Source organism: Pteropus medius, unplaced genomic scaffold (assembly GCF_902729225.1).
Source record: "Pteropus medius unplaced genomic scaffold, Ma_sr-lr_union100, whole genome shotgun sequence".
NCBI classification, from domain to species: domain Eukaryota; kingdom Metazoa; phylum Chordata; class Mammalia; order Chiroptera; family Pteropodidae; genus Pteropus; species Pteropus medius.
Genome location: NW_024355206.1, coordinates 1,231,632 through 1,259,098, shown reverse-complemented (window position 1 = coordinate 1,259,098; position 27,467 = coordinate 1,231,632). Strand labels below are relative to the sequence as shown.

At 45.9% G+C, this 27,467-nt stretch overlaps 1 protein-coding gene across 1 annotated transcript in view; it reads right to left on the bottom strand.

The window, feature by feature from the left end:
- AGBL1 (AGBL carboxypeptidase 1) overlaps positions 1 to 27,467 on the bottom strand; it is a 535,540-nt gene that overhangs the window by 140,658 nt on the left and 367,415 nt on the right. Inside the window, exon 21 of the mRNA XM_039858445.1 lies at positions 26,850 to 27,030. Within this exon, the coding sequence (XP_039714379.1) occupies positions 26,850 to 27,030 (181 nt within the window). The remainder of the gene's footprint in view (positions 1 to 26,849; positions 27,031 to 27,467) is intronic.

Below are 27,467 nucleotides of genomic sequence, written 5' to 3'. Positions count from 1 at the left end.
TGATGGAAATGTCGACTGGCCCGTGACCGATTTTATTCTTAGCGTCTAAATGTTAGTTAGTCAGTCAATTTGAATGTTAATTAGCCGTAATGATAGGGAGTATCTCTTTTTACGATCCTTTAAAAATGTATCCAGGGGCTAATAAGCAATGGGTGCATCCTATAAATACAATAAGTAAATAAATTAGCATCGGTTAATTTAAGCGTGAGCAGACTGCCTTGCGGGGCTTCGCCTGTGCTCCTCCCGCATTCCGGTTTTAATTCCCAGTACCGCTTGTCTTCACCTCATCAATTTCATGATCTAAACAATGGACTCCGCAGCCGAGGAGCAAGGTCGGATCTATTCGAATTCAGTGCGAAGCGAGTGGCTCTTCTTCACTCTTTCGACACGTGTTGTCGGAGAACTGGGCAGTGAGAATAAAGGTCAAAGGAAGTGAGACTCGTAAAGCTCCGCTTGTGCGGATGACCGGTGTCGCGACGGGTGATTAACCCGGGCGATGAGCACAAAAATCATCGAAAGGGTTAAGTGGGCCAAGTAACCACCTAGATTCCAGTCTGCTGGAAAGTGGAAATGACTAGGCGAGTAAACGATCCAATATTCCAGTGGCAATAAAAGGACGGGGTGAGTGTGGAGACACGTCTCAAGATGCCTGTAGAGTTCCTTGCACCTGCTTTACTTTCGGACGGTCGGATATGGGCAGGAAAGCCTTACGAACTGGATCCTGCGGTTTCGTTTCAGTAAATCGTTGTCTCTTTGAGGAAAAGGCTGGAGAGATCCATTCTGGACCCCAGAAGGGGAAGGAAAAGAGTTACCCCAAAAAGATGCTCCGTATGTCCCCACCCCGTCCTCCCTCCCTCGCTCAATATTGGTTTCTGGATTCTCTTAGTGGGCACATCAATGAATTCGTCAAACCTAACGGACAAAGGCTGACGCTCGGAGACTGAGTCGGTGTTTTCGCCGGAAGCTGAGGCTGAGGGGAGCCTTCCCTGAAGATGCCGACGGCACACAGAGGGGGCTGGAGTTCTCACACCCCTGCCCACCCTTAAGCGCAGAGGATCTCACGGCGAGACCTCTCTGTCCAAGAACGCCAATTGCACTTGAACTTGTCAATCTGTGTGTCAAGGGGAGGATTTCGGAGTGACAGCTTTCCTTGGATGGCTGGATTCCATTTAATATTCCCCTGGGACTTCCTCCCACTGTAAACACTGACTTCATATTCCTGGAACAGCCCTGCGTGGGAGCTGTCACCTTTCCTTTCCAGAAGGAGCTAAAGAAGCTATTTAGAATGAGGCCACCCATCCTGACTCTGTTTAAATCTCTATTCGCTCATTACATCGGTGGCCAATGGCCGAAAAGAACGGGAGCTTTATCTTCTTTCAAAGACTTTCCTCAAAATCCGCATCTCTCCAAGGCCATCTGGGCCGGTCACCGTTGGTCCTACCAGGCTCTTGAGCTGGTAACTGTCGCCTTGACACTGGCTTGAGCCACAGCTGAGCCACCCTTGGCCACGTTGCTCCTAGCACCCAGTCAAGGTGAAAGCCAGGCCAATGTGATCACCAGAACTGACCTCTAGCAACGCCCCCTAGAGGTCCTGCAGCCTCCAGCCTGGCCTCGTCAGCACCCTGAGTGAGGGTGGGGATGGGGGTCACTCCAGGGCCCCCCAATAGACTGGCTTACAACCACCTGTCAGGGGCCTGCTCCTCATTTTTCTCAAAAAACAAACAAACAAAAAACGCTGTCGCTTTTTTGGGGGTGAGGGGAGGCCAGGAAAAAATTAAACCCAAAAGCGAATAATGTCAAGCGTTGGCTTTCCTTCAGGCTTTTCTCTAAGTTCCTGTTTGCTTCCGCTACCCTTTGGGGGTGACCCGATGTTATTTAAGTGAAAAAGCTTGGTCAGAAAGAGTACAGTAACGAAGTGGCAGGGAAAGAGTAACTCACAGTGGAGAAACCTGAAAACACTAGCTCGGCCAGGCCAACATCGACAGTGACAAGCCACGCTGACACGAGGTGATGAGAATGCCACTTGGCCTTCGTGGTCTTCTTCCGTAAACCCCATAACCCCGGTCTAATCATGAGAAAAACATCAGACAAATCGCAATCAAGGGACAGACTACAAAATATCTGACCAGGAGTCGTCGAAAATATCAAGGTCGTCAAAAACGAGGCAAGTCTAAGAAACTCACCGCCAACTGAAGCCCGTGGAGACTCGACAAGGAAAGAGTATGACTCTGCTCAGTCGTGCGGTGCCACGGATGGGGTTCTGGGACCCCCCTCAAAAAAGCACATTAGAGAAAAGCTAAGGATATGTGAGTAAAGGGTGGACTTTAGTTAATCATAGTGTATTCGTAGCGGCTTATATTCATCGCAATTTGGAGCGTACAGACTTGTTTATTGGGAGTTTGGAGATGAGAGGAAGCTGCACTCAAGCCCCTGAGTTGCGTCCCAGACCATCAAAACCCTGAGCCCCAAGCTGAAGCTCAGTTGGGGGTGCTGGGGTGCCACCAAGCCCTGAGGACCCCAACTCAGGGAAAGCTGGCCGGCAGGGGAGCAGATGCAGAGCTATTGTGGATTCCAGCGTCCAGCTCCACAGTCCCGGGTGTGCAAATCTGCTGGTGGCGGGGAGGCGCACTTGAGGTCATTTAAAACCGCCTGCCCCGTGTCAGGGCAACGAGAAGCTTCCACTGAGGGGCGCCGGCTCTGGGAAGCCGACGGCGGAGGTCACACGCACCAGCACCATGGCGGATGCTGATACAATGAGCACGATTCAGTCCACAAGGTGACAGCCTGCTCACATTCTGGATGGCATGTGAGATCCTGTGGCTTGCCAGGCACCGCACAAACACCCGGGGTCGGTCACAGACAAAACCAGATTCACTGCGCTAAGCCGCCCGCATGTGTCATTTCTTTTAATCCTACTAAATACTTGATAACGGAGGAATCATTATCCTCGTCTTACAGGTGAGGCGATAGGGCTCTCTGATTATATGCAACTTTTCCAAGATCACTATTTATAAGCGAACGGGTCCCATTAAAATACTGAGAATTGCAACACGTTGATAAATCCTTTGCAGAGTTCTCATTATTCACGAGGACTCAAATCAGAAAGGCCAGCTCCAACGCTCAGCAGCCGTGTGACCTTGAGTGAGTTACTTAACATCTCCGAGACTCAGGTTCCTTACTGACATAAGGGATTTTAATATTGATTCTCCCACAGGATTGTCACAAGAATTAAATAGGCTTTTGCCACATTAAACGCATAGCACCTTTCCCGTCACATAGTGACCACCCATGTTAGGAATCCTTTTTACAAAATGTGTAACACCAAGTTGAACTATAATCCAGCCTTACTTCCTCACAACTCCTATAAAAACCTGTTCTTTCAAAGTCCAGCTTAAAACCCGAATTACCGCCTGTAAACTGTGATCTTCTGGTGTCCCTCTGAAGCAGAGAGAATCCTCTGTGTGCCTCATCTTCGCGTCCACAACCATTTATCGATGCATCCATTAAAACATGGATCATGACATGTGGTGATCACCTCCTCTGGGTCCGTCTCTCAAGCCCGATCATGTGCTTTTTAGAACAAGATTACGTCTCTACGTCCTAGAACAGTGTCTAGCATGTGGAAAACAACAACGACAAATTTATGTACATTTCTTTGACGACTGAATCTTGGAGTGCTGAGCAAATCCTGTGTTCAGAGACCCCTCTCCATCACAACTAAAGCGTGTGAACTGAAATAATAACTTGCTTTTTTGGAAGTCTTCTCCCATATACAATAACATTAATGTTATGTATTCGGTTTGCAGTGCCTTGGAAAATCGACAGATTGGAAGAGTCAAAGCAGATCTTCTATTTCCTATGACAAAATGTTGAGATCGAAGGAGAGCAGACGTCGCTGGTTCGATCTCTCGGTCACGTGGCCCCAGGCTCGCTATATCGAAGGCTAACGAGCGGACAAAACTCCAGGCCAGAGAGGGCAAAAGCACAGAAATAGTCATCGAAGGCAATGTATTCTTGCTCTTTATGGCGACGTGGCTATTTCTCAGTTTCTTTTCCATTTATATCTCTGGCTATCTTGGCGTTACAGGCAGAGGAGCTCAAAAGCAGTGATAAGGAGAATGGTGGATTACACAAACGACGTGCCCTGCGGGGAATTCATTTGTCTGAAGTCAAATGAAAAATGTAAACATGGTTCAAGGTTGTCGTCACCCACATGGTGAGAACAGAGCCTGAAATTACAGGGCCATGAGAATCGGGGAGAGTAGACCTCTTATGCTGATTCCTCAGAGATGGATTGAAGTGATGATCCCAGGCAGCATTGTGGAATACTTGGCTGTTGCCCTATCTGTCAAATTTACATCGTGAGTCTGCTGGACCCGACTGTAACTTTAAGTCTGATAGTGTGGTTGGCAGTCCATTATGCTCGATGTATTTTTTTTTAAATCTTTACTTCCTTTTCTATTCATCACACATGTGTTACAAAGGTGGCATTTCGGGAGTCTGTATTTTTTTTTTACCTTCCCAAATTCAACGTGGGAATAGACCCACCCCACATAGCTTTGCCGAAAGCCTGGGCCCGGAGGAAGGCAGAGGCAAAGCTCCCACATCCGACATGATTTAAGCCGCCGCGTAGAGACACAAGTGTGTCTCTGTTTTCCCACGGTCATGCAGTACCACCCAATAGAGAGAGTGCCTGCATTTCCACTCCGGACCTGAAGTTCTCATGACCTAGTGACCCGGAGAGTCAGGGCCCCTTGCAACGCCCCCTTGAGGGGCCACGTGTTTCCACAACCCTCCATGAAGTCACCAGCCATATTTCTCTTCCCATGTCTGTTCTATTTCTCAATCTTTACTTGTTCATAGCATTGTTCTCAGAGAGACCACCTCCTCTCTAACACACTGAGCAACAGGAACACCTAGAATGTCAACTTTTCAATTATTTTTTTTTTCCTTTTGGTGATAGCTGAGGACATGGGTCTCCAGAAGGACAAAAGTTATTTTATCTCAAGGCAAAAAAAAAAAGGGCTTCTGATTTTAGAAAGACTAGTTCATCCCTAACTCACTGCCGGCAAGCGGGAATCCAACGTGTCGTTAATGACCTTCAGATATTATTCCGTGAACTCTGCTGTTAACCCATGCTCATGGCTGACAATACCTATGATGAGCGTAAGTCCTCAGGCCTTGTGGTAATCTCCCCTGTTACAGATTATCTCTTGCTTGGTTTGCTCAAAGGTAGAACTCCAACCAACTCATAAAATAACAACTAAACACACACTAAAATCAGAAAGTGTATCTTCTCCTGGAAATTGTCCCTGAGGAGGACACGAAGACGTAGAGTATTTCTAATCATAGTAGTTAAAAGAATTTAATGTACACAGAAAAAGATTAGAAGGGAAGCAGGGAATGTCAAAAGGCAGACTTGGATCTGACCTGCCCTGGAATCTTTCCCTTTAATAAATGTCCCCTTATTTGAGGTCCTTAACCGCTCTGTAATGGACATGGTCCCTCAAGTCGAGGTGCTGGTGCTGTCACCTTACAACGCCAGGAGACCCCTCTTTGTCCTACTCTTAATTTTATAGGCTTTCTACCCAAACCCGCCCTTGATGAAAGCTCCCAATGTCCAGAGTTTTATGTGCATTTGTTTAAAATTCTACCTTTGTGTTGGCTCATTTTTTTCAGGTCCTTCCCTTTTCATGAGTTTATTTAAGACTTTTTTTTCCCCCCCACTATGTGGATTGAATTGAAAAGCCTTTTGGTCCAGGGGACTAGCCATTCATTCACTCCAATCAACACCCCGTCTCTGATCCCTGTTTCATCGTCTAGAAAAGGGAGGGCAGAGACCCCTGGGGTATTTAAGACCTTCTCTCTCTTGTACGCCACTTCTTTCCACAAGGTCAAGGAGAAGAAGAGGGAAAAGGGGGTTTGTCTTTATGCCTCGCCAGCTTCTACTAGTACGTTCGGCAAGTTCGGATCCCAAGAAACGTTGGGGAACATGAGTTTCGAGTCCCGGGGAAGACACAGCTGGGAAGAATAGGTCTAATGAAGAGCTGAAACTGCTGATGCTGACGTGAATGTCTGAGAAGGTCTACCACTGAACGACCCCGTCGGGAAGCCAGATGTAAACTGGGATCGCCCCCATGAGAGCACGTACAAATGATCGAAATCACATGAAGGGTCACGCTTGCTAAATGCCAACGGGTGTTTTCTTAAAACCATGTACAAAAATTGCAGAGCACATTTTGTGATAAATTATGGGTTTAAATGCTTAATAGAGCCTGAGAAAAACAAAACCACATGAAAGACACTGAATGGCAGCATAAAGCTGGAAATGTCATTTAGAACCCTAGAGATGTCCTAGTTTCGAACTCATAGAAATATTGCCTAATTAATGACACCCAGTGTGTACTAAAATACCTTATGAAAGACACTAATATTCATCCCTAGGCAATTTCTGTTTCTCGGTTATGGATATTACAAAAAGGTCTACTACCTTTGTCATCAGCCTTATAAAATGAAACTTTTATAATTTCATTCCTCCTTCTCCTCTTCCCACGAAAAACACTTCTATGCAGTGTCTGCCCCCAAAGTGATTTACCAGTTCGGTTAAAAGCAAGGTAATTCAGTGATGGACAAAACATCAAGTAAATGTCTTCCCTTAAACGACCGCCATGTGACCCAAACTAAACAAAATAAACACAAAGTACAAAACCAAACAGACAAAATATAAATAACTGAGGAGCCTCCCCCCACCCTTGGGCAGCTTCAGTGCAGGTTCCATAGGGGGTTCAGTCACTATGCGCCTTTATATTGCTTCACATTCTCGGGGCTGAAAGGCCGTCTTGCTGCACATGAGCAGTGAGCGGCTCACGTCCCCTGCTCCCTCTGGACACGGTATTCGAGGCTTCGGTTATTAGCCGGTTCTCAGTGGCTGAGGGTGACATTACCAGACAGGATCCTTCTCATTAGGATCAGAGGAATGCTGACAAGGTTGCTCGTATGTGAATGAACCCATGTGATGGGACCACAGGGAATTTAGTTTCCAGTTCACTTAAGCAAATGGCTGATGTATACCATATATATACTTACGTGTACTATATGTACTATATATTATATATGTTACATTATATGTTATATATAACATATAGTATAGTTACGTATGCATTATATATTTATATCTGTATTATATATAAATATGTTACATCGCATAATATAATGTATAAATATATTTTATACGTACGCATATGTAATATAATGTAAAATATATAACTATATTCTAGATCATATATATTGGATACATTATAATATAATAATATAATTCTCCAAATGCAATGACCTCGCATCCAGCTTTACAAAGGAATAGGTGAAACCCTCGGACAGTTCGGACTAAGAAGGTTCTCTTTGTCCAGATCTCTCAGAATCCCCTTCTCTCGTGAAGCTGAAGTTGGTTCTAGGTTGTCCGCCAACATTTCTGTGCCCCACGCTGATCCGTCCCTGGTCGGACTGTCTGTGGCGAGGCTGAGAGTCTCTGTGTGAGGACTTTGACATTCACGTCAGAGAATTCTCGGCCATTCTGTTTTCAAGCCTCCAGCGTTCGAGTTCCGAGTGCAGAGTCTGAGATAGCTTTACTCCTCGACTGGCTCCCATTTTCTGCTACGTGTGATCTACTGTATGGCCCGGATATGACAGAACTGATCTCTAGTGGATGCTCTAGAAAGAATTTTGCTGCTTCTCACATGGAGATGGCTTCTTCCTGTCTCTTCCTTCTTCCCTTCCTCTCTCTCTCTCTCTCTCTCAGACACACACACATACACACACACACACGTATATATCCACTCTCACAACCTCTCCCCATAATCCTTGACAGTGTGATAGTAAGAAAGTTTATCCAAACAAGCAGCAATACCATGGGCCTATTTTCAGAATTACCCGGGATATTAAAAACACAGACTCTCGGGCCCCACCTCACCCCACCTTGACTCAGAAATCAGAATCTCTGGGGGTGTGCCCCTGAACTCTGTGCTTCTACAAAGTTCTTCGGGGACATTCTGACAATCAACCACATTTGGCAAGCACTGATATAAAGCACGGATATAAATTAGGATTTTAACTGAAGAAGGTAATGCTACAAAGATAAAGTCTCTCACATTACGCAGGAATCATTGACTTTAAATTGCTTCCCAAGTTACATGCATAGTCTACTCTCTAACTCCTTCATGCTTACTACATGTGGGCAACATTTTAACGTTAGAAAGTGCGTAAGATACGGAGGACATTTTTTAAAAAAATAATGTGTCACACTATCAAAAATAAGCTTAGATAATCTCTACGGTCTACGATCTAATCATATCCAAGAAAGAACTCGATTGGCACCCGAGAGTAGTAAGTCAACAGAAGTAAAATAATTTGGATTAGTGTCACAAAGAATTTTCTAGATCGAAATGCCTGAAGCCACGATGATTTCCGAACCATGGCTAACATGTCAGCTCAGTGAACTCAGGTTAAGAGAATTGCAGTTCTCACACCCTTGGACTAAATCGCCTTGACAAGCATGCTGAATGGTTTGTTCTGGGGACAGGGAGGACTCAGACCTTCAGGCTCCCAGTTGGGACCGGTGACTCTAGGAACCTAGTTCGAGTCACCCTAAGTCAAGAGCTGAGGTCTGCTCTTCAATCGTCACAGGTTCTGACCGAGCCCACTCTTTTCTTAAGACTATGTCACTGATCTACAAAGAATTCGGAAAAAAGACTGGGGGTGGGCAAATGCCCCTCCATTAATGCAGAGGAGAAAATGACAGAGGAAATCAGAGAGCTCGACGCTGATCTTCAGCAAAATTCTGGAACACAGTGAAAGGGAAGCTTAGGGCCCTCTAGAAAAGGAAGCGGGAATGCCGGAAGCCAGCCCCTCTCACCAAGAACAACTTAGTGAATCATTCCGGCTGTGCCAGCCCAACTTCATTTCACAGTTTGACAGGTTACGAGGTAAGGAGACAGAGTTTTAACAGGCCATCGGTGCGGCATTTGCAAGTCTCTCAAGATCTCCTTGTGTGCCATATAAAGAAGGATGAGCTCAGTGGCAGGACTGAAATAGATTAGAAAGTGGCTCTGAATAATCGCAACTAAATGGATCTGTGCCTTTGGTGATGTGTATTCCAGCCTATTGTCCCTTGGTTCACTCAAGTTCAACAAAGGTGCCCAAGACATGGTGCAATGACACAGATTCTCGTCGACCCTGAAGGCTCCACGAAAATTAGGAGATGGCCAGATGAAATGGACGGCAGGTTCCAAATCTAAAGTGGTCTCCTGGATCAAATCGAATCGGGTGGAACTGCGAATAAGCATGAGTTCAAGCACCTGATACAGCAGGAAACATCCATGTGAGCGGCGGGAATACGACACAGGACTTAGGGGCTGTACTTGACACGAGACCGAATGTGAGTTAGCAACTTGATTAGGCCATCAGAAAAGAGCATGAGACTTCGTGCTCCAGCCTGCGTGGACGGCAGATGGCTTTTCAGAATAATAATGGGGATCTCCTGGGAATCCACCTGAATAGAGAGCTAGATATTCCTGGACTCCTGAGTGTGTGTGTTTCTTCTGCGGAAAGCTCTGACATCTTCCTTCATCTCAACATAGATGCCTCGGGAAGTTGCCCTTGACCCCAGAATTAAGTGAGCCCCCCCATTCCTCTGGGCATCTCTACCATTAACAGCCCCCCCCCCCCAACCTTATATATTATGCTGTTTTTAATTGTCTATTTCCATCTCTACGCTGCAGCGGCTTTACCGATGTCTCTTACCCGATGTCCAATAAGCTTTTATTTAAGAAGTGCGGTGACTCAGGCAGTCATCAAGACAGGGGAAGAATCCACAGGTGCATCGCAAGAGAAGGAGATGAAGAAACTAGAGATGCTCAGCTGGAGAAGAGAAGACTCCCGGAGTGACACGAGAGCCGCCCCCAGTTATCTAAAGGTCCCAAGAGGTTTGAGTCAACTTATTCTACCTGGCGTCAGGGGTAGAAGTTTCGAGGAGAGACAATTTAGCAGTAGTTCGAGAGATGGTTTCCCGATCGGACTATCGACAATGGAAAAGTTACCGCGAGAGAAAATAAATTCACGCACTATGGCTATCCTCAAGTACAGAGTATTAGGCCACACGATGGAAATGCCATAAAGGAATGTTAAGCACGGGACGAGACGTTGGACTAAATGCTAAACTCCCTAAGATCACATGGTTGTACGATCTAGCCACAGAAATGCATTTGTCTCTAACCCACACTATCTTCCTCTGTGGAATAATCCATTAGAGATAAAATGTTTGTTCAGGAGAAACCGGAAATAGCAGTAGGAGGGAAGAGTCAATTGTCTTCAGACCTGATCTCATCTATGCTAGAAAAATGGGCAAACGTTTATGAGGAGCAACAAATCTCCAAGCTTATTTCTTTATCTGTGCAATGACATACTGGGTTGAACCAAATCATTGTGAATACTCTTCCAGATCTTTAATCTATTTTACGCTATGTAATGCCTTTAAATGACCTACCCGAGGAGAATACGTTGTTTTTCAGAGGATATCTATTACATTATATGCATTACGTGCTAAGTCTCTCAGTGGCCAAATCTACTGAGTTTTAGAACATCCCATAACTCAGTGTCAAGATGTCTAGATTAATAGCTAGATGTTGAATTACATTTTTTAAAAAAAGTCTTCCCCACATTAGATCAGATGGATTTCAATGGCCTTGATTACTGTTGAAGAGAGTCTTGCTGTCTGAATTTCCAGAATTACTCCTGCAAATGACGGGCATTAATGTGCTGCAGTCTCCTCTTGGAGAGAGGCCCGGCCTAATTAGGGCTCACGAAGACCAGAATTCTTTGCCTTGACATTGGAAAGGATAGCCCGCGCTTCGGACATTTCCACTTATCACTGCACTTGGAAAAGGATCACCGCTTGTCTAGCATCAAACCTCCTGACATCCTTTTAGAAGAGGCTACTGCTTCCGCGGATGCAGCTCCTTTTTAGATCAGGCCAGCTTCAGCACCCAGTTTTTAGGCACTCGTCAATATCTAGGAGACCCTACTCAGCTTCCATCTCTGCCTGGATTCGATTCTGTTTCCTCTACCAAATGCATGCACTGTCTGAAGGAGCGGACCGCTCACGTCACAGAGATGCGGGCCGTTAGGGGAAGAGCAGAACAGAACGTGGAGGGATCGCCTCTCTGTCCCGGCCTAAGGAAGCTGGGCAGCGGCCTGAGGCTGTGAAGCTGTGGTTACGGATAGGCACGAAAACTGCTTTTAATGCACTGGGAGCAAAAAATACACTCTCTTTGTGCTGTCAGTGTTTATTGGCTCAACTATAATTGCAAATTCCACGATGGACAACGAGTTTGTATTTTTTAATCTTATTTTAATGCTTATATAGCATCTGTGAATATCAGGCAACTCGTTTAACTCAAAATGGCTTCATGAAGAAGCTACTCTCATTCCCCCCATATTCCAGATGAGGAGAGTAGAGCAAGGTGGATGCTGAGGTGTGTCCTTCAAAACACCCCTTTAGGGCTGAAGAATTCATTCCTCAGCTGCTGTTGAGTGCTGGGCTCAAGGCTGAGTACCTCCCCTAGGAATCACCAAAGTGATCTTCTTGGCCCGAGGCTGTACCATATTCAGTGACTGGGTGGGGGGGAGGGGGTAGGTGTTCAAAGGACAGCCTCAGTCCACTTGCTTACTTCAGGACAGTAAAAGGCCATCTCAGCTGCAGAGTTCCTCATAGTCTCCTGAGGCCTCTGTGATAACTGCACCACAGTCCACTCCACCCTACGCCTGGTCCAGCTTCCTGCATTCCCTCAAAGGGGTTACACCCGAGAAGACGCCCCAATAAACCTCCTGCAGCCAATCTCCATCCGCCTCAGAGTCTGTTTCCGGGTCACCCGAGGTATGTACGTTTCTCGCTCAAGGCCATACGGCGAGTCAGTGGCACACGCAAGCCACCCAGCTCTAGAATCCACATTCTCAGCCCCTGGGCTAATATGCTTCTTTCCATAGGCTTCTATTATGTCTGCATCTCAGTGAAGCGCCGAGCAGATACAATCTAACATTCCTAGGTGCACGTCAGGTGCTCGTCAACGAATGTGACCGTGTTCCAATGAGCTCAGTGATGGCCACGTTTTATCCCATATTGGAGAGGCTCCAGGGATGTTCATATTTCGAGAGGACTGAAGAGTCATGCAAGAAAGAAATCTCCTTCTCTGAAATCTGAAGTATGTTTTCCGACCATAGTTCCTCTTTTATGAAACAGCTGTTAGCACCGATCTTCAGCCCTAGCTGGGAAGCGGTCACTTGAAGAAACCTTTGGTCTCCTCCCAAGGGCCTGCTGCCTCCAGTCTCTAAACACCCGCGGATGTCCGGCCACTTCTGAGAAGCCATCGTAGACAGGCCGAAGGGTTTCTAACGCTTGATTCTTTTCTGTGCACAACTCTTCTCATTTTATGTCTTGAGAAAATGCTTACCTTTGCTTTGCGTGCCTAAGTGCCATGAGATTGTGCATAAGATTATGAACGTGTACATAGACGGCAAATACGTGATCCTTACATGGAATGGCCATTCTCTGGGGGGCTTTTTAGGCCTCTGGATTCAGCTCTGACGTGGTGAGCATTTAAATACCCACTGACCCTTACGGGGCATCCTTTTCCTCTTCCGTAAAGAGAGAGTGGGACTGGACGTGTTGAAATGCAAGAGCCCTCCTATCATCAACGTTATGGGATCCTATTAACTCCTGATCTCATGTATAATACAGCGGTAAGTGAACAGGTTGTAGAAACACACACACACACACACACACGCGCACGCGCACACACACACGAAGTTGGATTCAATAACCCCTCCATTACCTGTGTTCTGTACGCCCTTAGACACATATTTTACCTTTAGCTTTAAAATATTAGTTTCCTCCTGAGTAAAGTCATATTAATACTTACCACGGAGAGTTGTTGTGAGGATTAAAAGAGAAAACGCATGTGAAATGTTCGGCATCGTCAGGCGCATGTTAAATAATTGATATGTGCCATCTGCTTGTCCCCGATGTTGGTCGTGATCGTGGAAATGGAGGTGAGAGCCATGGCCGGGAGAGGAGGTGGTGTCGCATCTGTTTAGACGGCGCATTTCTGCTACGTTTCCAATGGGTGGACGACTAAGATCCGCCAGCCAGAATAAGCTGGAAGAGCACATGCCCACGTAACGAGTTCATAGATATGTTTGGTGCCGTGATGACGGTGCTGAGAAATGAGGCTCTTCCGACATGCCTAATCTGCCTTCCACGCCCGAGCGTAACTTGGAGAAAATTAAGGCATCCAAATGGTGACGATTATGTTACAGCTAAAAAATACCACGTGTTGGGACTGGACACAGAGCGTCCATGATTTGGGTTGAAGAAGAGACTCAAGGACTGACAGGGCTTGGAAAGATGGGTACTATGAATAAAATAAGTCATAATTAATGAAGAAGAATGACTGTGCCCCGTTCCCACGGCAGACCAGCCAAGAACGAACGGACCTAAACTGCTCTCAGATAAAATTAGATGGTTATGAGGGAAAGCATTTTAACTCTAAGAAGTGGTCAGCACCAACGTGTTTTACTAAGCCGTGGACTGTGACCTCTACTTGGAGATTCGCAAATGACAGGGTAAAACACCCATCTCTGTGGACGGTTAAGGGGACGATTACCTACAGTCAGAGGGAAGGATGCCAAATTTTTTTGCAGTTCATAAGCTTTGATGATTATAGAACTTATCACACTAAACGCTGCTGTTTCCAGCATAGGGCTGCTGACAAGGAAATTTCTCACGGGGTTTCTTGGGCCAAATTTCCCCTTTAAAGACCCAAAGTATAAGTCAGCTAGGGGTGGGTGTACCCAAAGAACAATAACAAGGCTCTCTAATTACGCGCAATCTGCGTAATTAGAGCAGTAACACTGAGGCTAGTAAATTAAATTTTAAAAATCCTGTAGCAATCACTCCCCTGACACGCCCCCTTTCCTTAAGCACCACTCTCAGTTACTTTTTTATTTATTGTAATTACTTTAGTAATAAGATTTTTCTTGTTATTGTATATATTGCTGTGCAGAGTAACAACAACAACAAAAAAATAATAGCCAATAAGAGTTATGTTTCTTATTTATCTCCTTGGCCATTATTGGGCCATGGGGAGGGGTGAGGAGCAAGAGAAGCTGTAAATAGAAAAGAAAGTGTTTTCTGCAAAGTGAAGATGTATAGGAGCATATTTACAAGAAGGAAGCAGGGCGATGAAGGAATAAAGCTAATAACTCAAAAGGTATAGGTGGTTCAGAGATAAACAACCAAGGGAGAGGCGACCTGGCAGTCAGGGCATGGAGGATGGATCCTCAGTACCAAGGTTTATAAGCTGCCTTTGACTTTCCCGGTTATAAACTCTGTCCTGCGCGCAGAAGGCCCCAGAGCTGGAGAGCCTAAGACTCAGGTTCCAGGCGGGTCTCCCGCGCCAGCCCTGACGGTGCGATTCCTCCTGGTTCCTGGTGGGGCGCACTTTCCCGAGGACCTGGCTCGGGTGGGTGGGCGGGTGGACGATAAGATCCTTGTAGCCAGGCTGGGTGCGCCGCCCAGGCCGGCAGACCCTAGCGGGGGAGCCGGATTCCACCAACCACGGGCACTGCTCGTTACACACCCCCTGAAACACGCCTAGAGGTGCTGTGACGGACGCAGACGCTGATCGCAGGCTGGCTCCTAAAAGGCAGGAAGCCAGGTTTCCGTTCCTTCCCACGGGACAAATAAGTCTATTTAAAGAGTTAAGACCGAGAAGGGAAAAAGGCATGAAGATGAATTCCTTCAGTTCTACGTACATTTTATATAGTTTACTCAATCCTATACCCACTCCATAATTTTTAAATCACCATCACGAGGTCGACCAAAGCTTTAGTGAGATAGATATAGATATAGAAAATGTAATATATAATAAGATATATATTAGTCATATATATTATAGATATACTTTATATACACAACAAATGTTATATATAAATATACATATATATTTATATAAATATATGTGTGTATATATACATGCATGCATACACACACATTTTTATATATATAAATATATATAAATAAATATATATAAATATATTAAAATATATATACATATATAAATATAAATAAATATATATAAAAATATACATATAAATATACATATAAATATACATATAAATATACATATAAATATATATATATATATATATATATATATATATATATATATATATATATATATATATATGAAGGAGTCCTCCTCACCTTTGACCCTGTCCTTCCCTCTGTAGAATTTCTATCCCTCTGTGGTCCCTGACCCTGGATCTCTCTGGGAAACCGAGAAACAGAATCAGGAAAGAGAATGCTGAGCCTGCTGGGCTTGGCCACGGGGAATAGCTCTGCCTGGCCCCCCACGGCAACTGAGACATCAGAACACAACCACAGGAACCCTGCTCGGCGCTTTCACAGGGTGCTTAACAGATTCAAAGCACAGCGGCCTTTGATCAGGATGCTAATCATGTGAGCTGCGGTGGTTAGGGCTCACCAGCCCCTTCCTAAGTTGGGGGTGGGGGGTGGGGAACAGGAGTGGAGAGGTTAAGTGACTTTTCGAAAGCCACCTGGCTGGAAAGAGGCTAATTCTGGCTGAAGCCCTGGGGGTCTTCTGGTCGCCTGGTGAGAATTCCTTGAAGACCCCCCACATGGAAAACAAGAGAGGCAGAGAGAACAAGGAAAAGTACAAATTGTTTCCTCTGAGAATTAGAACTCCAAAGGCAGAACAGGCTTACCCTCCACCCTCGCAAAAGCAGAGCCCTGCTGAGAGCAAACGGCACGAGGAAAAGCACCCCCGGTGTTGGCAGAGGTCAGGGCTGTGCTTCCTCTTTTCCGGGCACAGACCCCCGTGTCGTGTGGGGAACGCGTTCATGTCACGCCCGAGGGTTTGCTTTACAAAGACTTCTCGGCGTCTGTCGAAAGGAAGCGTGAGGAGTGTGGACGCCGAGAGAGAGAGAGAGACAGAGACAGAGAGACAGAGAGACAGAGAGAGAGAGAGAGGAGGGAGGTGGGAAGGGGACGCTGAGAAGGAGCAGAGGCTGGGGTACCTCTCGTCCTGCCCGCACCCCATTTCCGCCTCCTGTAGGGGAAGGGACGGGAAGCACTGGAGTGCAGCAGACAGATGTCGGAAGTTGCCGGGCCAGCGACGGAGCAAAGCATTTAACAAAACAAGCGCCTTTCCCCAGGAGCCTCAGCCCCATCTTGATCAATGGTTCTGCAACACTGAATCATTTTTAATTTAATGCTTCTGGGAAGTGTGTGTGTGTGTGTGGGGCGGGGGGGACCATCACAGTTGGCAAGAGCTGGGTATTAGCATTTGGCAGCATTTATTATTGCTGTTTATGATGGCATAAATTAGGTTGATGCTGATATAATTAATAACCCTAAATTTAGGAATAATAAATAGTCACATTTATTCGAAACTGCCTGTCTGAGGAAGGCAAATGGAGTGCTTGTGTTCCTGCCCCCCCTCCGCATGCAGGCTGCGGTCAGCAAGGGCCCCCCAGAACCCTCGCGCCAGCACGATGCATCATTTAACACTATGCAAATGACTTAGCAGCAGGACCAGAGCAAGCGATTTTCGTTTGGATCAGTAAGACTGAGTGTGCTGCATTTCCCTCGAACCAGGGCCCTCAAACGTTCTCTCAGCCCAGACCGGACCCCTGGTGTACAGCGGTCCCCCCTTATCCACAGGGACACATTCTGAGACCCCCAGTGGATGTCTGAAACCATGGACAGGACCCATCCCTGTATAGAACATGCTCTTCCCTGTACATACACACCTATGATAAGGTTTAATTTACAAAGCGGGCACAGCAAGAGGTTAACGATAATAACTAATAACAACATAGATCAATTATAACAATGTATTGTAACAAAAGTGATGTGAGTGTGCCCTCCCGTCCTCTCAGAATGTCTTGCTGTCCTGTCTTCGGCCTTCTCGTGGTGCTGTGAATGGCAGAGGCACTGTGACGCAGGACCCCCTGACGATATGTAGTAAGCACTTGACGGCCTCTCTTTGGCGTATCTGACTATTCGCTTCCACTTGGGGGCCCCAGTTAAGTGAAATGAGTCACGTGGACACAAGCATTGATACCTGACAGACGGCCTGATAACCGAGCCGGCTACAGCGTGGTTAACAAGGAGTTTCTACAGCGTGGAGACACAGGGATGATCGACGTGCCAGGCCTCACGGAATTTCGTCACAGGAGAACCCCAGACAAGGGGGGGACAACGGTGTGCACAGAGGTTTGGACAGGGGCACCAGAGGCCACACGTCCTTCGTGGATTTCTATACAGCCTTCCACATCTTGGAAGGAAAACTGAGGATGCCTGGCAAAATGCCTACAGACCACGATTGGAGAACTCCTGACCGACATTTGCAAGGAAAGAATTCAAGGCAGAAAACAGTTACTTCTGCATCTTTGGGGGTCGGGAGGGCAGGGAGGGGACAATGAAATGGGTATCTGTCTTTCATTTTATAAAGTTAAAAAAAAAAACCCGTAAGGTCAAAAGATTCCTATCGATGTTCCCTTGGCGTGTCTTGGAAAATGGAGCGAGCAGTCCATTCTTTTTTTTTTTTTTTTTTCCCCGGTGAGGGCAGGAGAAAGTTACAGTCCCTCAGACCAAATTATCCCTTCTAAAGCAGAAGAACAGATTTCCTCATTGCAGTAAAGCCAACAGATCGAAGACCCTTTGCTCACGCCCCACCCCTCAGACTCCCTCCATACAGACACACTCACACACACCCAACTGACATTTCTATCCAAAGAGCCAACCTCGGCTCCATGCCCAAATTTTTTAAACAAATTTCCCTAAAAAACAAATCGAGGAAAAAATATCCCTCGGCTGATAAGTCTGGTCTGCTCCAAACGGTACAAAATAGCAAAAACGATTTATATTTTAAAAGAATACGATTGCGAGTTTAAATTCCCACGTCAGCTCCCAGGAAGAGCCGCTGAGTTCAATACCGAAGGGACACGTGGCTGGTACAGGCTAAGCTCTAATTGCGAAGAAATATAATCTCTGGCTAGCAGACATTCCGCAGGGACATTCCCCAGCGGGAATGTGGATTCCCCTGGCCTTGCCGGAAGGAGAATGTGGAGCTAAAACTCTGGAATAAGAGCTCAAAAGAGTACGATTCTCGTATCATGTCATGTCATGTCATCGCGACCATGACCACCTTTTCTGCAGACAATACAGATGTAATCGCTCAGCCTCCCAGAGGCCACGCGGCATGTGAGACTTTCTCCTGATGGGCTTCTCAGTTTGTGATTATCTAAGCCTTCTGAGAGGGGAGCACAGCGCCTTGCTGAGTGCGTGAGGGAGGGAGGGAGGGACAGAGAGACAGAGACAGAGAGAGAGATCACAGGAGGCTAGTCACCTGACAGCTAGTCTCCCTCTGCTTTCGCTGGTCTCCCCTGCTTCTTCCTGTCTCACCTGAGCACCCCCTACCAAGGATCCCTGGTCGACTGCCCTCGCTTTGCGGGGCACTGTGCAGAACTCACGCCCTGAGGCATTCAGAAAATCTGTGCTTCGAAGCCAAACATGGACAGAGACTGAAGAGAGAATCACTCTTCCACATGACCCAGCAGAAGCCCTAAGGGCATAAATCCTCCAGCTTGGAAATTCCTGAAGGCCCCACACTCATTAAGCCCTGGCCTGTTGGAGACTGCCCGAACATTCAAACCAGGCTCTCTGATATGTCCCTGGTCATTCTGTAAAGACAGCGAATGATAACTAACAGGAGAAGGAAGTGGAGGAGGCTAAGGAAGGATGATGCCCACAGGGTCAACAAAAATCGCACCTTACATGGACAGAAAATGAATATTCTCCTCCAGTCTAATCTGTAGCAAAACACTAGGAGTGGTATCCCGACACGTGAGTACTAATATTTAACCGAACATGCATCCGACAGGTCATCTCTCACAGAGGTGGCTCGAAGCCGTTGAAAGTCCTTGCTCTGGTCTGGACTGACCTGCCTGGAGAGAAAATGTCAGACCTAACAGACCTGTATTTGGCGTTCAACAGCTTCGCGAGTTCCATGCTCCAAACGTTCACGAGGGGCCCACGAGGATGGCTGTTCGGATGCTCTGACAGAGCCGACTAGAAAGACCGCCAGCCAGGCAAACTCGAGTTTAATGCCTGACTCCAGCACACCTGCTACGGGGCCGGCCTTGCCTCTGCCACCCAATCTTTTCCCTCAGTTTTGTTTTTTTTTCCATCTGCAAAATGGGAGTAATTACTTTTTTCATAGCTATCAACTATTAAAATTATATTTCTATCCTATCAGATTAACAACAACAACAACAAAAAATTAGAGGATTGATCATTTGTAGCATGAGCTAGTATTGGGGCCAGGCATTTTCACGCGGCAGGGGTAGGAAGGCGCATCCACATATTTTCTAAAGAATCTGGAAATAACAGGTACCAGATATAAAAGACACATAACGTTTGACTCAACAGATTATTTGTGAAAAATTTACCTTAAGGAAATGACCGGAGAAATTCACTAAGAGGGTAGCGAGAATATTCACCTGTCTATTGTTTATAGCGGAGAATTGTTTAAATTACATATGGCCCATCAATAATATGGCATTGCTGTTTTAAAAACTGATAATGTCATTTGTATTCTTTGCCATAGGAAGATGTTGTAAGTTTATAAACGACACCACACGATACATTACCTTGCAAAAGTTAAAATAGATACATATATAGAGAGAGAAATACATTTAAAGAAGTAGCCGAGATACATGAAGCTTTCGATTTGCAAACATAAGGCTCATGGACCTTCTTCGATTTGCTCTGGTATTTATCTCTAGGCAGCCTGATTCGGAAAAGGCCTCCACGTTACAAAATTCTGGAGGCGCTCTGTAATTACCACAGATTATAACGTGAGTGACGCCCTGGGAAATGCAAAGCGGTAGCCCTGAACGTGGGTGCTTTTTACTTCCTTCTTTAAGCGTTTTCTTTACACTGGAATTTTCTGCAACAACGATGTGTCCTTTTTCACCCTTGGAAACAAGAAGAGCATTTTATTTTCTGAAAGTAAAGAAGTCGCATATACAGAGTCATGAGCCCAATGCTCGTGTGTGTCGGACGCTCAATAAATGGATGCTTTGTGTTTGGTTCTCACCAGTTAGTTGCCTCTGAGCTCTGAAAATTACAACGCTCGGGCTCCCTGACCAGTTGGCTTCTTGGTGGGCTCTGCCAACAAGAGGCACTGGAGGGAGACAGGAAGGCAGGGGGAGGAAGAGGAAGGACCCCTCTCTGCTTTCCAGGGACTAGAGCAGCGGCAGGCAGTTGTCTCAACCCTGTGTCCTCAGACGCACGGCACCAGCTCTGCCACATCCTCTCACACGTGCCAGCAGCAGGAGGGGTGCATCCCCCTGCTTTGTGGGTACAGGCCACTCTCTGCGCTCCTTCACCCTCTCGGCTGTGCCCTCTGGTCCACCGAAGCCCCTGCCACGTCAGTCTCCCTTCCTCAGAGTTCCAAACACCCCCCATGGAGCCGTCAGCCTCAGGTCCTGGGACCCCCGCCTCTTCCCTCTGCTCCCCCGTCCTTGTAGGCGGCACCCTGCTCTGTAGTTATTAATCTCCTGGTTTCTTTCACATCTGCTTTTTGAACTGTCAGATTCCTACCACCTGTACGAACCAAATCTCCTTTCTTGAAACACCTGTTATCTTGACTGCATCGTGCATCATTTTGATAACTAGAACCCCATACAGCTATTTTACTATTTTTAAGTGTCCCGATCTTACTGAGCACGACTCTTAAATCATATTAGCTGTTGCACTTATTATTCGCTGACCCCCTTAGGGATTTCTTTAAGTGAGACTCACACTTTTCCCTTTCATCCATGTCGGGCACAGACATATCCTTTAAATCTCAACAGCACAGAGGGCTTCTTGACACTCTCCTAAAGAGGAAATGATATGATGGGTGATAACTACTCAAAGAAAATTTAAAACTGATTATTGGTATAGCTATTCTCGTTCTCAAGTGGCCACTTAAGGGGCTGCCTCTTCTGGCCTCTGACACGTGGCCGAAGTCACATTTCCCCCGTGCCCTAGAGGGACTTTCTCGTTAGATGAGAGTTTCTCCGATTTTCAATCACCTTTTCGAATTCCAGGTCCGCTTCTTTCCCGGATGACTCACGATGGGAATAACTGATCCCTCCAGTGACTGCACTGTCTCTTACTCACGGGGAAGTCTTTGTGGACATGACCTACAGGCAAGCTCACCACCATGATCGGAAGACCCAGAGGCACAAACCCCTGGGTGGCTCGTATGATGGCATGTCAGGGAGACACAGCCCAAGCAATCGATAATGTTGAATTTCTCACCGGTCTGTTGTTTGGGAGATCAGGGAGTACCTTCCATTCTTACTTGTGCAATGTTTTAAAATAAAATTACATACTTAATAGAGTCAGCTTTAAAAAAAAAACATAATTGGTCTGTGAAATCAAAAACATAACTGATCTGTGAAATCTAAAAGTCTGAGAACTACTGCTTACATGCGATTGTATTAAAGAGATTTGAAACACACGAAAAAGTTAGAGCTGAGGTCACGTCAGAAGGAAGCCCTGAACACATCAAAACAGAAGGAATGAGGCACAGTAAACTGAGCCCATCAGGAATATTCATGAGCCCTTTGGAATCCTAAAGAGTTAGCTGAGTGAAAACATACTAAAGAACGGGCATTGGACTGGGAGCCCCAGGAAAAAAATATATTCAGAGTCAGCTGGGTGCTATTTACAGCAATGGGAAAGGACGGATTTTCCAGTGGAGAAAGTTGGCAGGACAAGGTCAAATATTGGCAGGCAAGCTGAGCTGGGAATTCAGATTCCATGAAGGACAACAGAGGATGAACAAATTTATTTATGCCTGGACAAAAGTGCAGAAAGCTGGCAGAGCTGTGCCTTGGTTCATCCCAGGCACAGAGGATATGCAGGTTGCGGCCAACGAGGCTGGCTTCAGAGACCAGCTGCTGGTAGGGCTGAGGCTCGGCTTGTAGCTCCATCCAAGGTCAAAAAGAGCAGAGAAGGTCGAATAGATTAAATTGAACGGGAGCTTTGGAGTTAGATGGACTGGGTTCAGATCCCGGCTCCATCAGATGTGAGCGATGTAGCCTCGGGCGTGGGGTGGGGGGGTGTCTGAGTGCTTTCCTTACCTAGACAATTTCTCATGCCATTGCTTCTTTGAACTAGCTCTGTCTTCTTGGACAACTCATTGGACCTCTTTAGTCTAAGTTTCCTTATTATTTGGAGGATTGGGACTAAATAATATACAAGAGCCCTCTCAGCTAGAACATTTTAAGGTTCTTTTATAGCAATACCCTTAAATCTCTACAGAAAAGTAGTATAAGACAGACAGAAGTTCTAGCCCTGGCTCTGTATCACCAGCTGCTAAAAATTCATTCACATTTCACCCCTGTGTGCCCAAGTTTTCTTATCTAGAAATTGGATAGAAGACCTACAACTGGGGGGCTGTAGTTACTATTAATTAAGAAAACGGACATAAAAGAACTCTGTTTCTTCTTGTCCCATAAAAGGTGCCGAATGCATTTTTTTTTTTAGATAAAATCCACTCTTTTGCAATGCAGTAAAGTCTTCATAATCCACAGTGGATTAAGACCGTCGGCGCTAATTTTAAATGATCCCAAATAGTTGAAATTGTGGAGATTTTTCATCTGATTTTTAGTTTCCTGTTTCCCCTCAAGCACTCAGCTCTTGCTTCTTAATCCCTTGCTGTGCAGATGCTCTTCGCTCTTCATTTTCATCCCACAATGGCCTTGGAAGAAGATGATCAAGTTTGTAGAGTCGTGTGGACACTAAAAAAATGAACACACTTCGATTCTCCCGTGAAAGCTGCTTTTATAAAAATAACTTTTTCGCTACTCTCCACTCAACAACCGAAGTCCGAAGTTTGGGAATCATGCTAGATTCCTCCCTCTCCCTCCCTCGCTCACGTGCCATCTCTACCTTTTAAGCAGTTCTGGAATCAGCCGCCTTCCCCCTACGCTTTGCTCAGTTTTATCCCACGCTGGAAAGAGTCGTGAGCCCGGAGACCACTGGGCGGTTCTCCTGGATTCCTTAGAATTCGGTCCAGTGTAATCCAAACTACCCAGCTCTCGAGATAGCAGGCTGTTTCTTTTGGAAACCATCTCTGTATTTTGTTTCCCTCTTACAGACGTGTGTTGCTAAGAGATCTTTGGCTTGGCAAGACCACTAGATTTTTGCTAGGGAATCCTAGCTTTGTCTCCATGACCACTATTTCCAAAACATCTCGGCCAACCTCAGAGGTTCCACCTGCCATCACCACAAAAGGAAACTACTCTGCTTTGACGCGTTCTTGCAAATTCCACGGTGGCCCATGATTACTTGTGACAGATGAGAACAGTCTCGTTAAGTTAAGGGACCATTTACAATGTAGGCTCCGTAATCTTTATGCAAAGATTGCCTCTTTGCTGGTCAGACCACACCCAGGGCAGTTCTGTCACCCCAATATTCATAGCAACACAATTTACAACAGCCCAGATATGGAAGCGACCTAAATGCCCATCGACGTATGATTGGATAAAGAAGTCATGGTTCATAGATACAATGGAATAGTACTCGGCCATCAGAAAAATGAAATCCTACCATTTCCAACGACATGGATGGAACGAGAGGTGATTATGCTGCGTGAAATAAGACAGAGATAGATAAATGCCATATGATTTCACTTATACGTAGAAACTAAGGTACCAAAAGAACAAACTGATCAATGACAGATTCAAACATAGAAGACAATTTGGTGACACCCAGAGGAGGGAGGGAGTTGGGGGCTGGGAGAATGGGGTGAAGGGTTAAAGAAGTACAAGTTAGTAGTTGATAGATGGTCACGGGGATGGGGAGCACGGTATGGGGAACGCAGTCAGCATTGATGCAACGGCAAGGCGGAGCGCCAGAGGAGAGAAGGCGCAGTCAGGGGGATCATTTTATAAACTACGTGAATGTCTAACCCGTGCACTGTATACTTGAAACGAACAGTAAAATAAAATTTAAAAAAGAAAGAAGCCGAGTAATAGGAATGAGTCCAGAGAAAATCAATGAAGGTCCGAATATGATAAATAATAACGCATAAGCAATGTTCAGGTGAACGGCATCAGATGCGGCAGGTAAGTCAGGTAAGGGGACAATCAGATCTTAGCCACGGGGTCCACCGAGGTAAGGCTGACTAAAATGTGTGGCGCTCACAGGGAAAAAATTAAAACATGGAAAAGCTCTAATTGACCTAATTGCACACAGCAGAATGGACGTCAGGGAAAGGGTTCAAGGGGAAGTTGATAAAACCATATGTCAGGGAGGTTCTAAGAGCTCATGAGCTGAGACTTTTAAGCGCTTTTATTGTGAAATGCTATGTGTCCACGGACATCTCACGTTTTTTGATAATGATATGCTATAGAACCTGTGGGTTTTCCTCTCGGTAGAAAAACGCTATGATTTCCAAGTCCCTTTCACCTGAAATTGTTTGGGTGATCCGAGTGATCTAGAAAGTGTCTTGACCTTCTAGCATGAAAGCTGCTATATAAATAGAGTAATTTTAGCCGTAATAACTAATGGTCATGATGATGAGTGGCAGTGTCCCTGTGAAGAAGGCGGCCTGCCATCGGGGAGTCCAAAGCAACCAGCTGTGAGCCGGAAATAACATGTGTCCGAGCCAGGAGGATGCTCGGGGACTGGGACCACATTCACCTTTCAGCCAAAGAGCCAGGTCACGTCCCTGACTTGGAGGTGCGAGCATCTGAGAAGGAAGAAAGGGCACGCTTATCCCTGAGCGCGGATGCTGCCTCGGGCTCATGAGACCTTTCCCTAGACAGGTCGATAGGGTGCATATTATCTTCCTCTGTCAACAGAGAACGGTGGGAAAGAGCCAGAATTCCAAACCAGAGTGATGACTCGGAGCCCCCAGACGATTCGGCAGAAGGAGAAACTGCAGAGAAGAGCCAACTTGAAGAAGGAAATGTTGGGATGGTGTGTGCTGCTCAAGATGCCCTGCTTCGCTGCTTTCCATCCGTCTCAGCTGAGAAAGCGCGCCGGCGACATCTTCGGCCCCTCATGCAGTGGGGAGCTAGCCATCCGCTGACATCCCGGAGCTGCTCTTGTGAGCTAGAGGAAGGAGCGCAGGGCAGGAGCCAGCTGAGCGCTCTTGGGCCAGGAGAGAACGCTGCTGGAGATTTAAGAAGTCTCATTGCTGCCAGACGCCTGACCGATGCTCTCTCTTGAAGGGCCTGGCCTCCCACTCCTCAAAGGTGTCCGAAGACGGGTCACCAGAGGTGAAGAAGAAGGAAGCTGCTCTCTGCCCACAAAACTCCTCCACCAAAACCACTGAGTCCGGGAGCTACCAGACCAGGGACCTTGTTGGGAACACGTGAATGTCTTACTTACTGTCTCTCCTTCTACTGAAATTTCATTTTTACGGTCGATAGCTTTCACTTGTATTTTGGCACAGTTTAACATATTTTACCATTTGGAATTTATTCTGATCCTCCTTTTATATATTGACATCTTTATATTTTTAACCTTTTAACTCATCAATATTCTCTTTTGTGCTTATTCTTTGAAGCTAGTCTATTCTCAAATGTTTAACATTTAGTTTTTCCTTAAAAGATTAATTACTGTTTATCTTTCTTAAAACATCCTCAATTATTTTAAGTCATTTTAATTTTATCTCTTTGAAATTTACTTTTTTTATATTTCTTTATAAGTCTTATCTTCTGATTAACTTTTTTAATACTCCTCTATTTTCTCCATTTGCTACCCCGCTGCTTCAGTTTCTTCACTATTGATATTATAAATTGTAGGTCCTTTTTTTGCTTTTAGCTTTTGAAATTATTTTTTCTTTGAAATTACAATCGCCTTGTTCGTTCCTACAGTAAAAAGAAGCATGCCCTCACCAGAAGAAGGAGGCTGAGTCTCTCTACACAAAGTCTGAGACAGGTATGTGTGAATGTCAGCCCCGCCTCCCCTATCGACTGGCCGTGAACTTGGGGACCTTTCCCGACAGCTCACAAAGTCTGAAAATGCTGACTCCTTCTAAAAGACCTGCAGACACTGAAACTCCCCCTGCATCCTGCTGGCCTGCAGGGGCTGGATGAATTGAAGCACAACCCAACCTTCTCTCCTCCAGCCAACCATTTTTTGGTTATTTCACGTTCGACCATTCCACAGCCAACTGTCAAACATTTCAACCATTCCATTCAGATAAGGGGACACCGTTTTGATAGCTCTATCCAAAATCCCATCAAAGAGAACTGAGAATAAACATTGCTCTGCAGTAAACATTAAGAGGTGAATAAAACCGTTGGTCTTAACCGTGAGAAAATCAGTTCAAGCCCGAATTTTACCACTGACCTACCTGTACCATGTGACCTGGGCAAGTCATGTGATTACCCTGGACAGCAATGTCTCCTTTTTACAAGGAGAGTGTTGAATTAGATTATGTCTAAGTAACCTCTCATAGTACATGCTTATGAATCTATATCTTTCTATTCAAAAACCTATGAGACTGACATCAGTGTGTATGAAGAGTACATTGTGATTTGTACCAGGTACCGAAAGCCCAAGAGAATTCATTCCTATTCCTGCCAGAGAACCAAGACCACCAGGACCTATGCAATCATTCCCACTGGGCAAAACAGGAATTTGTTACCACGGCGACACAATGTGGGGAGGGGGCGTAGGTTGGGCCAGGTGCCAGACGTACTTGCCATTGATGACACCATCTGGGTTGAGCATGGGGATGATCTTGAAAATGAAGTTTTCTCTCAAGAGCCTGGCCACAGGGTCATCACTGACCAGAAACTCCAAGGTCCCCTTCATCACCCAGCTGGCATTGCTCTCTCCTGGGTGAACGCGGGCGGTGATCACCTGGTACGGACGCTGCCCTGTAGGAAAAGACAAAGGAATATTAAACCTAAATCTCCATCAAGACTATGTCCAGGGGGCCACCTAGAGAAGAACACCGGACTGTTGTGAGGTCTGGAAGAGGCCGATTGTTGCTAATGCATATCTGACATACATTTATTCATGTTCCACCTGTCTCTATGGTCTGCAAGACTCGAGAGTATAAAGTTAAAAGCCCGAGGCCGTTATGAAAAGCATTAAGCCCTTAGAGGCATAAAATAAGCCAAGAAGCAGTAAGACCACTGGAAAAAAAAAATGAACTCCCCAGAGTCTAATAACAGGAAGCCTAACGTCGCAGATATGAGATTGATTCCTATCTTCATTGCTATCAGTTGTGACATTGAGACGAATGACTTACGTTCTCCGAGGCCCTTTTATCACCTATAAAATGGGGACGATAATACTGACCTCGTGGGGT